The 15,933-nt window shown below is 39.5% G+C and overlaps 1 protein-coding gene across 5 annotated transcripts in view; it reads left to right on the top strand.

Moving 5' to 3' along the window:
* Positions 1–15,933, top strand: part of hdac5 (histone deacetylase 5) — a 77,687-nt gene that overhangs the window by 43,458 nt on the left and 18,296 nt on the right. For all 5 annotated transcript variants that reach the window (XM_088344709.1, XM_088344748.1, XM_088344719.1 and 2 more), the window contains 12 exons: positions 2,806–2,922; positions 3,240–3,351; positions 6,580–6,693; positions 6,783–6,976; positions 7,035–7,153; positions 7,235–7,412; positions 12,796–12,898; positions 13,126–13,259; positions 14,196–14,316; positions 15,479–15,528; positions 15,619–15,726; positions 15,798–15,853. In XM_088344709.1, the coding sequence (XP_088200835.1) occupies positions 2,806–2,922; positions 3,240–3,351; positions 6,580–6,693; positions 6,783–6,976; positions 7,035–7,153; positions 7,235–7,412; positions 12,796–12,898; positions 13,126–13,259; positions 14,196–14,316; positions 15,479–15,528; positions 15,619–15,726; positions 15,798–15,853 (1,406 nt within the window). The remainder of the gene's footprint in view (positions 1–2,805; positions 2,923–3,239; positions 3,352–6,579; positions 6,694–6,782; positions 6,977–7,034; positions 7,154–7,234; positions 7,413–12,795; positions 12,899–13,125; positions 13,260–14,195; positions 14,317–15,478; positions 15,529–15,618; positions 15,727–15,797; positions 15,854–15,933) is intronic.

Below are 15,933 nucleotides of genomic sequence, written 5' to 3'. Positions count from 1 at the left end.
CGTCTGCCACCGATCTCGAGTTCGAGTTGTGTAGTCCGTCTCTTTTTAGAGAACCGGCTTTTTCGGCTCAACTCATTAAAGAGCCGGCTCTCAAATGGCTCACTTGCTTTGATGCATTATATTACAAATGATTATGTTGTATAAAGAAGTTGAGAAAAAAAGGAAGTACAAAAGGAGAAAATGAAAAAGACAGGTTTGTGGTAATCCCTTTTAATCAGTATATTACCAACAATAATTTAATGCAGAAAATGAATTAATAATTTGAATAAGAAAATGTATTACTCTACTTAATTATATTTGCATGTATTTTTTCCTTCTACAGTGAACGTCCAAGCGACTTCATTTTTGAACTTTTTTATAATAAACCTCATTCATGTCGAGCAACTCAGTGTCTCACAACAAAATGTTCATTAACAATATACAGTGGAACCTCGGTTTTCGAACGCATCTCAGTTCGGACAAATCGGTGTTCGACCAAAAATTTCCAGAAATTCTTGCTTCGCTGTTCGGTCAAAAAATCGGAGTTCGAGCGCCGGTACGCTAGGGGGCGATGCTGAGCGGCGTACGGGAGAAGAAGGTCGGTGCAAGCAGGACAGGTGAAAAAAGACAAGTTGTTCATACAACTATTGCCTTGAAGAAAGACATAATAGCTAAATATGAAAGAGGTGTACGAATTTCCGATCTTGCTAGGGAATACAGCATGGCTAAATCTACTATCAGTACGATAGTAAAGAATAAGGAGGCTGTGAAATCGAGTGATGCGGCTAGGGAAGTTAGCGCTATAAGCAAGCAACTGCTGCAAGTTTTGGAAGAGGTTGAAAAACTTTTGATGATTTTTTTTCTCCCCACTGTCCACCACAAGGGTAAGAAATCCTATTCATAATCCTTTTTTTTAATTTTTATACGTTCATGTTAGCGTAATCTTTCGTACGGAAGATTACGCTAACGCGAACGTACGATTAGCCAGGGTTAGCTTCATGTTTACGTTCATGGTAAACATTCAGGGTGTTGGAACGGATTAAAACGATTTTACATTGCTTTTAATGCGAAAAACGATTTCGGTGATTGAACAAATCGGTTTTCAAACAGGGTTCTGGAACGGATTATGGTCGAGAACCGAGGTTCCACTGTATATGAAATAAGGAAACACGTACAATATAACATGTTAAACTACATAAATAAACATGTTTGAAAAAAAAAAAAGATTTTTTTGTATTTTGTAAGGGAAAATACGACAGTTTGTAAGGGCATGGAGCACACTAAATTTTGGGGGCCCATAGATCTCTGTTGGGACCCATAGATTTTTGAGCATGCGAGTCCCCGGGACCCATCACTTTTCAGAGGTAAAATGAACACTGCATGCATAGTCAAATTTTAAGGAACACTGTTTTTTGTTATTGTTGTGAGCACGCGGTCGCCCTGTGCCATTTGCGAAGAAGCAAAAAAGTTTACAAAAAGGATAGAAATTATATTCATCCAGAAAATATACATTTAAATGCATGTATACAAAAACAAATACAATTCCACTTATGTATTAATTGTTCAAGTGTCTTGAACTGGGATCATTCCTTTTATTTTTATCTAAAATACCGGGGATTAAAAAAAACAAAAAAAAAACATCTAATTATCCCCATAGTAAATTTAAACCGACCCTAAATATTTTCCATTATTTTGTGTTGGCCCAAACTATTCTGAAAATGGCATTTTGATTTGTTTAAGTTGTGTTTGGAGCGTATGATTAAGGATGATCTATCCACCTGATTTACCTCTCTCAGTGACAATCATTTTGTACTTGCTATGCAGTGGAAAATACATATACCGTATTTTCCACACTGTAGGCTACAAGGCGAATCCCCCCCAAAATAGTTTTTTTGTCATACCTTTTTCATTGATCGGTCAATAAGTGTCGCTGATCAAAATTGCAAAAAATTGTATCTAATAGGAATCAAGCTGAAGTAGTGGCCCCTGAGAGCCACAACACTTTAGCCAATATACCACCAGTGGTACGTGTGACATACAAAAAGGCATTGGACCTTATCTTACATTCTTTTTCCTCACGGTGCCAGTATCACTGATTTGCTTTGTGAATATTTTTCTGTATTGTGGTAGGTTAAACAGTCTCCCCATTTCTTCACCCTTGCGTCAATATCGTTGCGGTTTAATATGTATACGTACCTTGAAGAGCTTGTATAGTATTGTGTTTAAAGACTTTGTTTTCTCCATTTTCTAATATTCGTTGGTGACGAAGTGGAGAAACAGTTAAACCTACCAGAATGTGCTGGACAAATAAATGTTTCTGGGACAGAGTTAAAATACTGTAATCATGAGATGCACACTAATCTGTGCTACTGGGGGTCTAGTGGTAAAGTGTCTGCACTCTCACCGCCACTACTCTGGTTTGATTTCCGTTGCATAAAATATTTTTGGATTGATCAATGATTGCAAAATTATTGCGCAAATACGGCGTATACTGTAAAACCTTGTATCCTCTGCACTCTGCATTGTAAGGCCGACTTTCATATTTCTGGCCAAATTGGGGTTTTTGGGTGCCCCTTATAGTCTGGAATGTACGGTAATTTTCTTAGGCTTCAATTAAGGACCAAATACGGTTCAACTGTCTTCTGAGGCGCAGCCATGATGGGTCCTTACCTAAATCTTGAGCAGCAAGGAGCAAATATCTTCCGCTGATTTATATATATATATATATATATATATATATATATATATATAAAATTTCACAAAATTACCCAAAACGGAACTAAAGTCATTCTGTGAAAAACATAAAATGCTAACATGTGTTGGCAGCTCCGGTCCCTTCATCAGACGCTTGGGGCCGATGGGACATTGAGTCCTTTAAGTCTCTACACCTCGCCATCTCTGCCCAACATCTCTTTGGGCCTCCCTGCTAATACACACATGACGGTAAGAAAAAGCCCTTAAAAATATTTGTGTTTTTAATTACAGATATTGCGTTAGAGTTTCCAAAACCTAATGTTATTTTTTTCCATTACATTTCCACCTGGGCAGGCACATATACAGCTCATTATGTAAAACCAAATTTGGTGATTAATTTCACATTAGGGTAATAATTTCAAGTCTGTCAAGGTATATTTTTGTGTTTTTAAGCAAATTGAATTCCACAAAAATCAGTAGGGTAGTATTAATCATGCCAAAAATCGTTTTTTTGTCGTTATACAGGAAACAACTCACTTTTTGAATCCAATGTTTACACTTCACAGGCCTCACAGAAGTTGTCAAACCAACAGGAAGCAGAGCGTCAAGCCATTCAGTCCCTTCGAGCAGGTGGAGCTCTCACTGGAAAGTTTCTCTCCACATCATCCTTGTCTGCAGGTATCTATTGCTGCATTGTCTACTTTATTAGTAACTGCCATTAAGTATAATTTATTTTGTAAAATTTGGTTTCAGACAATGGCCAAGCATACTACAAGGTTCAGCTTCCAAATACCGTATATTTTGCACTATAGGGCGTACTGGGTTGTAAAGGCCACTGGATTATGAGTCGCACCCCCCCAAAAATAGCCTTTTTATATATTTTTGAAATATAAGGTTCACATGAATTAAAACAAAAATCAATACTTCCTATTTTTTATGTATACCTGTTGCATATTTTATACATTTATGGCATATAGTAGTCCAAAGATTTATCAGTCATAAATGTCGCTCACCAAAACCGCAAAACATCATATCCAACAGTAGTCGAACCCGGGTCACGGTGTCTAGAGTTCCGAAACATAACCACTAGATCACTAGTAATACAAGATGACATTTTATCTCATTGCCCTACATTTACTCCCTCTGGCAGAAACGAATGATACAGAAGGGAGAAAAGATAATTTCTTCCTGAAAGATGTAAATAAACGCACAATAGCATGACCTCAGAAACCTTGTATTAGTGTATCTGATTATTAATCAGACTCTTTGTGCTCATTTACATCCTCCAGGACAACTTAACGCTTCTAACATTCATTTCTAGCACCGTGAGTGAAAACAGTGTTATAATGAGATTAAATTGAATGCCTTTTCGTATGTCATCTGTAGCACTGGTAGTCTAGTGGTTAAGTGTTGGTGCTCTTAGTGCCATTCTCCGGGTACAATTTCTTCTATACAAAGTAGACTGATTTAACTTAATAAAGAGGATGCTTATTATGACAGTTATGATAACAGCCAGTAGCAATCTTTCCAAATGAAGGTGTTATATCTGGGTAGTCCGGTTTCCTCACATTTCCCAAATACAAATGGTAAGTGTACTGCATTTTTATAGTGCTTTACCAATCAATGAGACAATCAAAAGTTGTTTACAATACACTTCACACTGCACCCATAGCAGAGTCAGCCATGCAAGGTGACTAGATGCATGTCGGGGCCATAAGGGGTTCAGTGTCTTGCCCAAGGACACTTCGACATTTAACTCAGAGGAGCCATGAATCGAACCAGTGTTCTCTTTGGTCCCAAGACGACCGCTTCACCTCCTGAGCTACTGCCCCTTGGCAGATTTATTAACCAGTTCCATTTCTGCTGATGATTGCTAGCCTCAATGGTTTTCCGTCTCTTTAAGCCCTTTGATTGGTTGGCAACCAATTCTGGAGAAAACGGATGGGAACCATGAATAATGATGATGATTACGATGATGATAATGATGATAATAATAATAATAATAATAATAGTAATATGAATAGTGATGCTACTGGAGTGAGTAAACTGCATTCTTGCTTGATCCCCAACTGAGAGAATTGTCAACTAGCGTTCTGTCTAGTTTTTTGTACTGTTAGATGGGTAGCAAGTGCAGAAAAGATGGAGACAAGAGTCTTATTAGCTCACTGGTCTATTAATTGTTTTTTTGGATTATTTTTCAGTAAGGTTTCAAATATATATAAGTTGAAGAGGTCCCTATGATTAAAGCAAGAGTCACCAAATTCAAATCCGCAGGCCGTATCAGTTTGCCAACTGATTTATTCCGGCCCATGAGACGATGTCGAAAGAACCAAAAAATGAAAAATGAGCTGCTTCTTTTCAAACTTGTAGTTTTAAATGTGTTCACTGGATGTAGCCAAAGTCACGTGCCATTCCACCCGCTATAGTTGTATATGCTGACTTCCATTTATCAAACAGAGAAGATTTGTGCAAATGCACATCCCGATGCTGTTTGAATTAAAATAGAAGTATTCGTTTAAGGCAATATGATTGCACTCACCTGGATTTTTTAGCTTTTGTTCTTTTGTGCACCCCTACAAAAGATTGATTTTTCAATGCGCTCATGGGCACCAATTCAAACATCTTCCTACATTTTTCTGTGTATGCCTATTTTAAAATCGATTTTATTTTTTCAAGATATTCAATTTAAATCAATGCAACCCTTCTGAAAGCCCCATTGCATTGAGTTCACAATGCAAATGATCCAGTTTAGTGTTTAAAAAGGGGGTGTTTTGAAAACCAATTGGATAAAATGGTCCCACAAGCAGACAATGATACATAACGTGTGCAGGTAAATGAAAAAGAAAAATTGGATGGGCTTATGTTATTTTTTTTCCTCATGTATTGACAAGAAATTTGAATTAAAGACTCTGTATCGGCATATACCAAAATTGAATACATCAACCGGCTATATTTTCCGCGCCAGCCTGGCCCCTGTGCAAATATTTCAAAATGATGAAGCCTCAGGTAGCAGCACGGCGGCACAGTGGTTAGCGCGTGTGCGGCACAGTTCTGAGGTCTTGGGAACCTCCTGTGTGGGTTCAAATCCAGCTACCGGACTTCCTGTGCGGAATTTGTATTTCCTCCGGGCATTCCGGTTTCCTCCCACATTCCAAAGCTATGCATTTCAGGTGGATTGGCCGGTCCAAATTGTCCCTAGGTGTGAATGAGCAAGCGAGTTGTCTGTCCCTGTGATTGGCTGGCAACCAGTTCAGGGTGTCCCCTGCCCATTGCCCGATGATTGCTGGGATGGGCTCCAGCACCCCTGCGACCCTACTGAGGATAAGCGGTGCAGCTGATGAGATGAGATGAAGCCTCAGGTACTCAAAATTTGCTGACCCCTGGATTAAAGAAGAAGTTTCATAGCCAAATACCATCCATCCATCCATCCATTATCTGCACCGCTTATCCTCAGTAGGTTTGTGGGGGTGCTGGAGCCCATCCCAGCTGTTTTCGGGCAGTGGGCAGGGGACACCCTGAACTGGTTGCCAGCCAGTCGAGGGCACACAGACAGACAACCATTCACTTGCTCATTCACACCTAGGGACAATTTGGACCGGCCAAGTAACCTGACATGCATGTTTTTGGGAATGTGGGAGGAAACCGGAGTGCCTGGAGATAGCCCACGCAGGCACGGGGAGAACATGTAAACTCCACACAGGAAGGTTCGATCTCATGACCTCAGAACTGTGCCGCACATGCGCTAACCACTGAGCTGCCGTGCTGCTCTAGCCAAACATCAATACGCTATCATTATGAAATGCCATGTCTAATCTCGCTTTAAACAATGTAGACTATGACATTAAGGACAATTCTTTTATATTTATTGTTATAAAACTGTATCTTTGAAAATGATTTTTCCCAAAGGGGTAGGACATGATGTAGAGACTCAGCCACCAAGTTCGCACTCTACTCATTCTTCATTACTACAGCACGTGCTACTACTGGAGCAGGCCAGACAGCAAACAGCAATGCTATCTGGTACACGTTATATAAAAGTTCAAAAGTGGACAAAATCAAATAACATATTTCCTTAAATGTCTAACTAAAGTGTTGTTGTACCCAATCAGTTCCCATGTATAGCCAGTCGCCCTTGGTTACAGCAGAGAGAGGCGTGTCCAGCGGCGTGCGATCAGTCAACAAGTTGCCTCGTCATCGGCCACTAGCACGTACCCAGAGTGCACCTTTGCCCCAATCGCCCCAGGCCCTACAGCAATTAGTAGTTCAGCAGCAGCATCAGCACTTTCTAGAAAAGCATTACAAGGTGATTCAAAATCATTGACTGCATTTGTTCTTGTTTTACATCTGCCGTATTTGTTTAGATGCTTTCAAAGGGATCAGACCTTCCAAGACCACCTCCCACTCATCCAGAGGAAACGGAAGAGGAGCTTACAGAGACCAATGACATGCAGGAAGATGATGTCGGGACCAGTATTCACAGGTGCTCACCAACCGAAATGCTTTATGTGCTGTGTGCATGTGTTTGCCAGGCAGGCTGTCTTACGTTTGAAATTTTGATCAGACCACAGATGGAGGGATCAGATGACGGCGCGATTCCTCCTGACCGATGCAGTGTTCATCCAAAAGAGGAAGAACGAGGAGTCGTACATGTGAAGGGGGAGAGCACAGAAAGTGAACTGGATGAAGAGGATGAGGAAGATGATGTTATCCAGCTGGGGGATAGTGAAGAAGATGGCGGGGTTAGTTACTCTCAGGTTTTTTTTCAGGGTCTTCAAAAGTATTAAAAATAAGAAACTCATGTAATTACACTTGTGTTCTTTCATAAAGAGCAAGCATAGCTGACCAAAGTGTGAGGGTTTCCCTCACTTGTTACACATTTTTTCCCCTAGCTTACTTTTTGTATATGTGCTTCTTAATAATGTGGTCCCCTAATACATCATAATAAGAAATCAATGACAAGCATGGGATCTGGGAAGTGGTTCCACAAGCGAAACACTTCAATCGGTGGATAGTTATCCAAGGGAGGGATCAAAATTGTAATGGTTTGGTGATTTTAACTATAACTATAATAATAAATGATTGGTGATGTTTTCAGGCAAAACATGTCATATCAATTTTCACCCATTTTTTGCTGAGATGAGTCTGACTGTCATGGCATGATTCAGCATTTGAATGGAAACTAGAAATCTACTTGAACAGATTTAAAATTCTTTTGATCACTTTTATCTGCAATCTTTGCAAACATCTCTTTCTACAATTATACTTAGCCATCTTAGCAGGCTTACAGTGATTGTAGGTCTTGGTGTTAGTCTACTGAATATCTAAGTTTTAGTCTCAGATTTGTAACAATCTAGAGTAAAATTGCTTCAATGTTTGCTTAACATTGCTTCTCTTCTCTCTTCATAATATTGACTGGATGTTGTTGGATAGTCCTAGCCCAAATTGAGACAGCGAATACAAAACTCTTGACATTTATTATGGTATATAGAATTATATTTTTATGCTAATCAAAGCAATATTGACTAGTGAAATCTCCCTACAATACTCCCATGTTCTTGTAATAACAGATTCTCGGATTAACAGATTTTTATCCACGCCAGTTTGTCCAGTAAATCACAAGGTTGCATGTGAATTAAGCTTGCAGATTCGTGCCATGCGCAGAGGTCAATTTGCTACAACGAGATGATAGCTATCTGTGACACCTCATTTAGCACATGACTATCATTTGACAGGCTTTTGGCAATCGTGTCCAACCCATGAAAATGCTTACACAAGAGGTCACATATCACTTGTTCCAGAATCACTCTTCTACCTTTTTGTCTCAAACAATATACACTCAGATTAGTGCTAAGATTTTGGGCCCAGGCTTCTCTCTCCCCCGTAATCTTTTTTTCTTCTTCGTGGATTATCTGCACAGCATTTCCTTACTTTTACTCAAGTAATTATCGAGATTACTGATTTTTGCTTACTTGAGTAATAGTAGTTTTACTTGAGTAACACTTCGGCACTGCAGTTTTGGCGCCAAAATTATATTATTTAGATAACTATCATAAAGAACATGCGTACCTAACTATCAGTTTAACTCCAAATAACGTAATCCAACTAAGTTTTCATCCTCTGTGTCACAGTAGACGATGCGCTGTTTCGTCTTTTCAGCTCTACGTCCCTTACGTCAGATGTTACGTTTTTTGCCATTAGGTTACAATCCATTATTGTCCCCAGTGTTCCCTCGTGCTACTCTTCCTCCCATAAAGATGCATTTTCTTTTAAATAGACTATTGCCGCTGCATATCAATTTGAATTGTACTGAAACATTATTTCCAAAAATATCATCGTTGCATCGCCTGTATATTTAATTGTATTAATTGTTTCTTTATTTTGTTTAAGAAAAATACAAATGGTCAGTAATTTATAAATAATCGAGCAGAAAACAATTCTTAAGTTGTACAATCTGCATTATTACATTTTGAGCTTATAGAAGGGACATAATATATTCATACGCAGGCATTTATTTATTGGTGTTTAAATACCAATTTGACGAAAAGCCATAATAATTGGACAAGAAAGCAGGACTATTTTTGTAAAAACAAAAAGTCTATTAATAATATTAAAAATAAGAAACAACATAACAAACCAGTAAATTTAATGTCTTTATAGGTATCGATTATCAAATATGATAAAATATTTGATGCATTATCTTTGGTTCATGAAGTTGCAAGGTAGTGTGAAGTGGAATCATATCTTTCAAAATTTTATATAGATTTACAACTGAAAAAAACTGAAAAGTAGGTACTGTAAAAATATTGGTCCGGCTGACAACTGACTCCAGAAGTTCCCTGATGACTTCCGAATGATCATATGCTGACCTAACAATGATTGATTGATGATTAACAATGCCAGAGTGTCATTAAGTCACAGTTTAAATGCGCCTGCTCAGTGATGGGCCCAGAAGTCTGTGAAAGAAATCACTGGAGAACAGACAGCATTACGAAGACCAAAGAACACCCCAGGCAGGTCCGGGATAAAGTTGTGGAAACGTTTAAAGCAGGAAAAGGATACAAAAAGATTTCTTCTCCCGAAGCCATATAATCAAAACTGATAGCAAACAACCTTTCCAAACCTGCCTAGACATCCATTGTTCACTCATCATACTCTAGTCTGATGTGTTATAAACACATACATACCTTGGTAAAGACAATTAAAAAAAAATCAACATATACAGTTTGAAATGCCAAATAAGACAAAGTATTTCCACTCTTTTTAAGTGCATGTAAAAATGCAGACACTCAATCATACACGCACAAAAAACGCACGGACACACTTGATGTTGCATTGACATCACCAGCTGGTGACTCAACCACTGGACCCAAAACCCTGTGCGTTTGCTAGTGTGTGTTCCGAAATGTGTGTGTTTTTTGTACCCACCCACACATTATGACTCACCCAGTTCACAGCAGTAGGCACAGCAATAGTCCCTATATATAGTTTGTATTGAACCGCTTACAAAAAAGCTTCATGTCCAGACGGAAACACATGCACAACCACTGAATGATGTTGAAGAAAATATTGGGGCAAATATTTATTTTGAAAAAAACATTGATTGATTAATATACTGTAGAGACAAATTTAATATTACTATTGAGCTCGTCCCACCTTCAGGCAAGGGTGGGCCGATGAATCCAAATATTGATGTTATCGATACTAAGGTACTTGGATCAAATGGATACTATTGTCGTAGGAGCCATAATTTGCACCTCCACTCTATAGCGCACCCTTTTCTTCCACACAAGCCCCCCTCAGCCACTCTTTTAATTTTATGCCTAAGTCGCGACTGACAGGAAAACGTTTAGCTGCTAAACTTTAGCACTTCTCCATACCTGGCTTTCCTGCTGCATCCTTGCCTGCCAGGCACAAGAGTGCCTAATCTATGCGTCTTTCCATAACAGAAGCTAAAAATCAAAGAGGCAAACGAGAAGTGCAACGCGGTGTGGACTTTTTTCGTTAACAGAAAAGGGCAAGGCCAGGTGTAATTTGTATAATAAAGTAATCTGCTTCTGCGGCAACACCATAGTTTTACATAAACTGGGTTGTAAGGGCCACTGGATTATGAGTCGCACCCCCCCAAAAATAGCCTTTTTATATATTTTTGAAATATAAGGTTCACATGAGGCAGCACGGCGGCGCAGTGGTTAGCGCTTGTGCGGCACAGTTCATGTCATGGGAACCTGTCGCGGGTTCAAATCCAGCTCCAGACTTCCTGTGCGGAGTTTGTATGTTCTCCCCGTGCTTGCGTGGGTTTCCTCCGGGCACTCCGGTTTCCTCCCACGTTCCAAAAACATGCATTTCAGGTGAATTGGCCGGTCCAAATTGTCCCTAGGTGTGAATGAGCGAGTGAGTTGTCTGTCCCTGTGTGCCCTGCGATTGGCTGGCAACCAGTTCAGGGTGTCCCCTGCCCACTGCCCGGAGATGGCTGGGATGGGCTCCAGCCCCCCCGCGACCCTAATGAGGATAAGCGGTACGGCTGATGAGATGAGATGAGACATAAAAATAGCTCACTCAGCAGAGAGGAATATGCTTCAACCAAAAAATGTAAACATACTGCTGTTCCTGAATTTTAAAAAAATGTAAACCTGTGGTCACTATGGCGATGGGGCCAGGGAAAAATGATTGCTATAATTTTTAGAATACTGACTTTATTTTCAAAATATCGTACAATGGAAAGTATTTTAGTTGTCTAGTAGACATTTTAAAAGGCCTACAGTATCTATATTTTGGTTTCATTGCTGATTTTCGCTTGACTCTTTTGGATTTTGTTCTGAGACAGTTGTTAAAGAAATATGTATATTTCTATATCCATCCTGTTAAAGTTTTCAATTCAAGTTATTTAGATATGAAAATTTATTCGTGCCTAATTTTTTTTTACTGTGTTTTTCGTAATTATAAACTAACTCGATAGGTTCAATAATTCAATGATCGTGACGTTTCCAGTGAAAAGTATCCGAATCATATTGATCACTTCTACTATAGATTTACTGGGATTGGATCGATACCAAGATTCCCAGTATCGCCCACCCTTACCTTTTAAAACACCACCTGCTGTAAACATCAATCGTTTTAGCGCTTGTTATTTTAATTGACACACACGAATTCAATGGAGTTGGAATCATGTGCAGTTTGAACACTAATCTACAAAGGAGATTTATAAAACATCACACTGGGAGTTGACTAATGCTTATAAGTTAAACAAAAAGGCTTGCTAGAAGCGGGATTAGGCTTTCAAAAAAAGAAAAAGATAACAAAAGAGTCGTCTGAAGTTATTTAAAAGTTTCCTTTCAATGCTATTTAGGAAGGGGGGGGGCATTTAACTAGACCATTTAAAGACACTGTTTATGCCGCAGGGACTACTTAGTTTGGATTCATGACTGATATGGCTTGAAGCATGGGAGACTGGATTGGTTCTGTGAGAAGGCTGGTGGAAGGTTATGATGGAAAAACACACTTTATCATAGGTGATAGTTCTTGAAGATGAAGAACCTTTGGATTGCCAGTTGATTTGTTGCAAAGTTGTCAGTGTCTGTACTGTCTTGGCTGAGACCTGGAAGTAACCTGGCTCTGCTTTCAAGCCTTTCTGCTTTGTATGAGCTTTTTTGCGTGCAGGGCTTGTTACAACAGCATTAGGGTTCAGAAGAGCTTGACCATCTCAGGCAAAAGACAAAAGCAAATTCTAAACCATGTGATCAATGACATAATACCTTCTTAGCTCTTGGTGGAACCTCTCCCACGTAACCCTCGTAACAAAGGTGCGTTACAGCCACTTTCTATTTTTTGGGCTATTCCTTAAAATGGAGAGTGGTAGGATTAATTCCACCCATCTCTGACAACAGAGTTAAGACAGAAAGTTGACCAAAGGTGTTTTTTGTCCATCAATTATACAATTTACACCTTACAAGGCATAAAATACAATTTATTCTGTAATCATTTTAAAATAGAATCCAATTTTAATGGATATCAGTATAAATGCAGCATAAAAATCTCTGTGTAGACTCCTTGATTGAGCAGGTAATTGAACTCATGTTGAATAAATAAATTAATTTTCTTTCTTTTTTTAATTTTCCATTGCAGCAGACCGGTGTATTTGCCTCATCACTGCCCCACAGACCTCTAGGAAGAGCACAGTCTTCTCCTGCATCCTCTGTCAACCCTGTCAGACATCACTTTACCACAGGTAACTGTCTAAACTCAAATATTTTTTTAGAGACAGCAGAAATAGTAACCTTTGTGATTTTTTTTAGTTAAATATGTTAAGTTATCGAAGTATGTAATCAATGTAGGTGTATTATTTTTTTCTACTTGAACATTTTATTTGAATTTATGCAGTAAACAACATCCACTCTTCTTGTTTTTTTACATAACCAATTATTCACATCACTTCATTTATGTTGCTTCCTGCAGGACTTGTTTATGACAGTCTGATGTTAAAGCACCAGTGTGTATGTGGCAATGCTCATATCCACCCAGAGCATGCCGGGAGAGTGCAGAGCATCTGGTCCAGGCTGCAGGAGACTGGCCTGCTGGGCCGCTGTGAAGTACGTGCTCACATTGACACACATTTTAACCCAAAATGATTCAAGCCCCTTGTGTTGCATTTTTCCGCCTGAAAAGTGCCAAACAAAAATATTTTGACTTGATTTTTATGATCGGAAGAAAGCTCTATCCCATTACTCTCTCTTCCAATTAATTTTGCTCCTTAGTTAATAGGAGAGGTTGGCAACCTGGTTCTCGAGGGCCGCAAGTCCTCTATGTTTTTAGAGGTTTCTTTTCTTCAACTCAGGGGATTCCAATCACCAGAAGTGTTTACAAGCTCCTGTTAAATATCTAACTAGCTGATAATTTGTATCACCTGAGTTAAAGAAACCTCCAAAAACAGGCAGGACATGCTGCTCTCAAGGACCTGGTTTTCCCCCTTCGCTTTACAGAAAAGCACTTTCACGATGCTGCAAGGATTGTCCCATTACGCCTCAAAGCGTAAAGTGGGGTAGAACATTGAGTGACACAAGCCCAGTTTCACAGAGTCATATCAGGAGCGCCTTATCTTGTTCCTAGTAATGCCCACTCGGAAGTATTGCCAGCTGGAAGAAAGTAACGTAAACTTCTACGTGGACAATGCCAGGGGAAGTGGTCATTTGGCTGCTTACTTATTTGTTTTTCAAGTTTAAACACATCAATTTATGTTTGTAACCCATGCCAAAGTTTAAGTTTTAAAAAAAGTTGAATTAAAATTAAAAGAAAAAGCAAAAACAAAAGGGAACAAACAATTTTACATTACAACTAGCGCAGCTTGAAATGATAAGCAGGAAGTATCCCTATTCCTAGAGGAGTCGTTTGCTTGCCCTCACCAAAGAAGTGCAAGGGGGAGGAGAACGAAAAACAAGACAGAGTGGGTAGGTGAAAGAGAAAGGAATGGGATTGGGCCTCAGTGTTCAAAAGGTTTGCTCAGTCTTTCGCTGTTTGTGTCCGAGCAGAGAATCCGTGGGCGTAAAGCTTCTCTGGATGAGATCCAGACTGTCCATTCCGAGTTTCACACGCTGCTCTACGGAACCAGTCCACTGAATCGACACAAATTGGATCACAAGAAGCTACTAGGTATGGGGGTATTGGCTTTTGTGTGTTTTTTTGAGATGCGAGTTTAACACCATTCACTTGACTCACATCATCTTTCCCCATCAACATGGAATCGAACGGTTAAATTCTGGTTTACCTTGTAAAAATTTGTCAAGTCATGTTTATTTATACAGCGCTGACTCACAAAAAGTCTTTAAGGGCTGCACAGACCACCAGCACAACATCCTTTGATCTGAAACCTACATGAAGGCAAGGAAAATAAAAAATAAAAAAAACCCTGAGAATTGGTCGGACATGAGTTAATCCCCCTTCCTGACTGACTAGGCTGCAATGGATATGACAAGGGCATCAACAGACAATACAGTCAATATCAACATTAAAAATAAGGGTAATAACAGAATGTTAAAGATCCGATTGACAGCTTCTTGCCCCAAAATCTTGACCTCTGCAGCAGGTTGTAGATGATGGCGTACATCAGTTCCAACGGCTTGGAACTCATGCAAAGTGCAACATCCAGGCTCGTCCTTTTCCCTCAAGGACAAGAGTAAACTCAAACTCACTCATAAGCTATCGAATGTGTGTCTTAAATCTAGATATAAACACGTCCACTGAGGTTGCAGATAGTATCTCAGAGGGGAGAGTATTCCAAAGCACCGGGGCCTTCGAACCTTCAGATTTCTTCTTGGCTCCTGGGATCATTTGTAGTAGACTATGAACAAAGACAATTTTTAAGTTATGTTTGGGAATTTGTTATGGTAAAAATGGTGGGAGTTGAAAGAGAGAGAGAGGAAGGGTGAGGGGTGAGAAAGAGGGAGAGGGGGAAAAGAGAGAGAACAAAAGAACAAGAGGGAGAGAGGGAAAGGAGATGGTGAGCGAAAACGAGAAAGATAAAAAAATAACAGGAAAGGATTACATGTCCAAGCGACTGAACCAGGGTCAAGGACTAGCCTCATTTCCTAAGTATATTGTGTCAGCTCAGCTAACCATTGCCACTGACTAACATAAATAGAATTTAAAAAAAAAATGAAAAGAACGATTTAGCTATACTGTGATTATTTCATTTGGCACTCATGTAAAACAAAATCATCCACCAATACCAAAGCAAAACATTATCAGTGAGTATCTCAAGGCCTCGCTCACTGTATTTGATTTCTCTTTTTTATAACAACGTTTTTCGTTTCAGGTCCAATCAGCCAGAAGATGTATGCTGTCCTTCCTTGTGGAGGAATCGGGGTGAGCGTTTCTTTAATGATGTTTTCATTAGTCGTTCTAAATTCAGCAGGGTCCATTTTTTGAACTTGTGTGCTTTTCTGCCCTCTGCAGGTGGACAGCGATACCGTGTGGAATGAGATGCACTCGTCTGCAGCAGTCCGCATGGCGGTGGGCTCCGTTATTGAGTTGGCCTTCAGAGTGGCAGCAGGGGAACTGAAGGTACCACGCACACTTTTTTCATAAAAGGACATTGCAGTTTTGCAGACTTTCCGTCTTCCTTCCTGCACCAGAATGGCTTTGCTGTAGTGCGCCCACCAGGCCATCATGCCGAAGAATCAACTGCCATGTGAGTACATTCTTTTCAAATACTACACTTTTTACTGAAACCTTTTCTGTTATGGGTTTTAAATTGGTCTTATCCTCCTT

The sequence above is a fragment of the Urocampus carinirostris genome, chromosome 1 (genome assembly GCF_059441175.1).
Source record: "Urocampus carinirostris isolate Australia breed hairy pipefish chromosome 1, RoL_Ucar_1.0, whole genome shotgun sequence".
Classification (NCBI taxonomy): domain Eukaryota; kingdom Metazoa; phylum Chordata; class Actinopteri; order Syngnathiformes; family Syngnathidae; genus Urocampus; species Urocampus carinirostris.
This window is presented reverse-complemented; position numbering and strand designations above follow the sequence as displayed.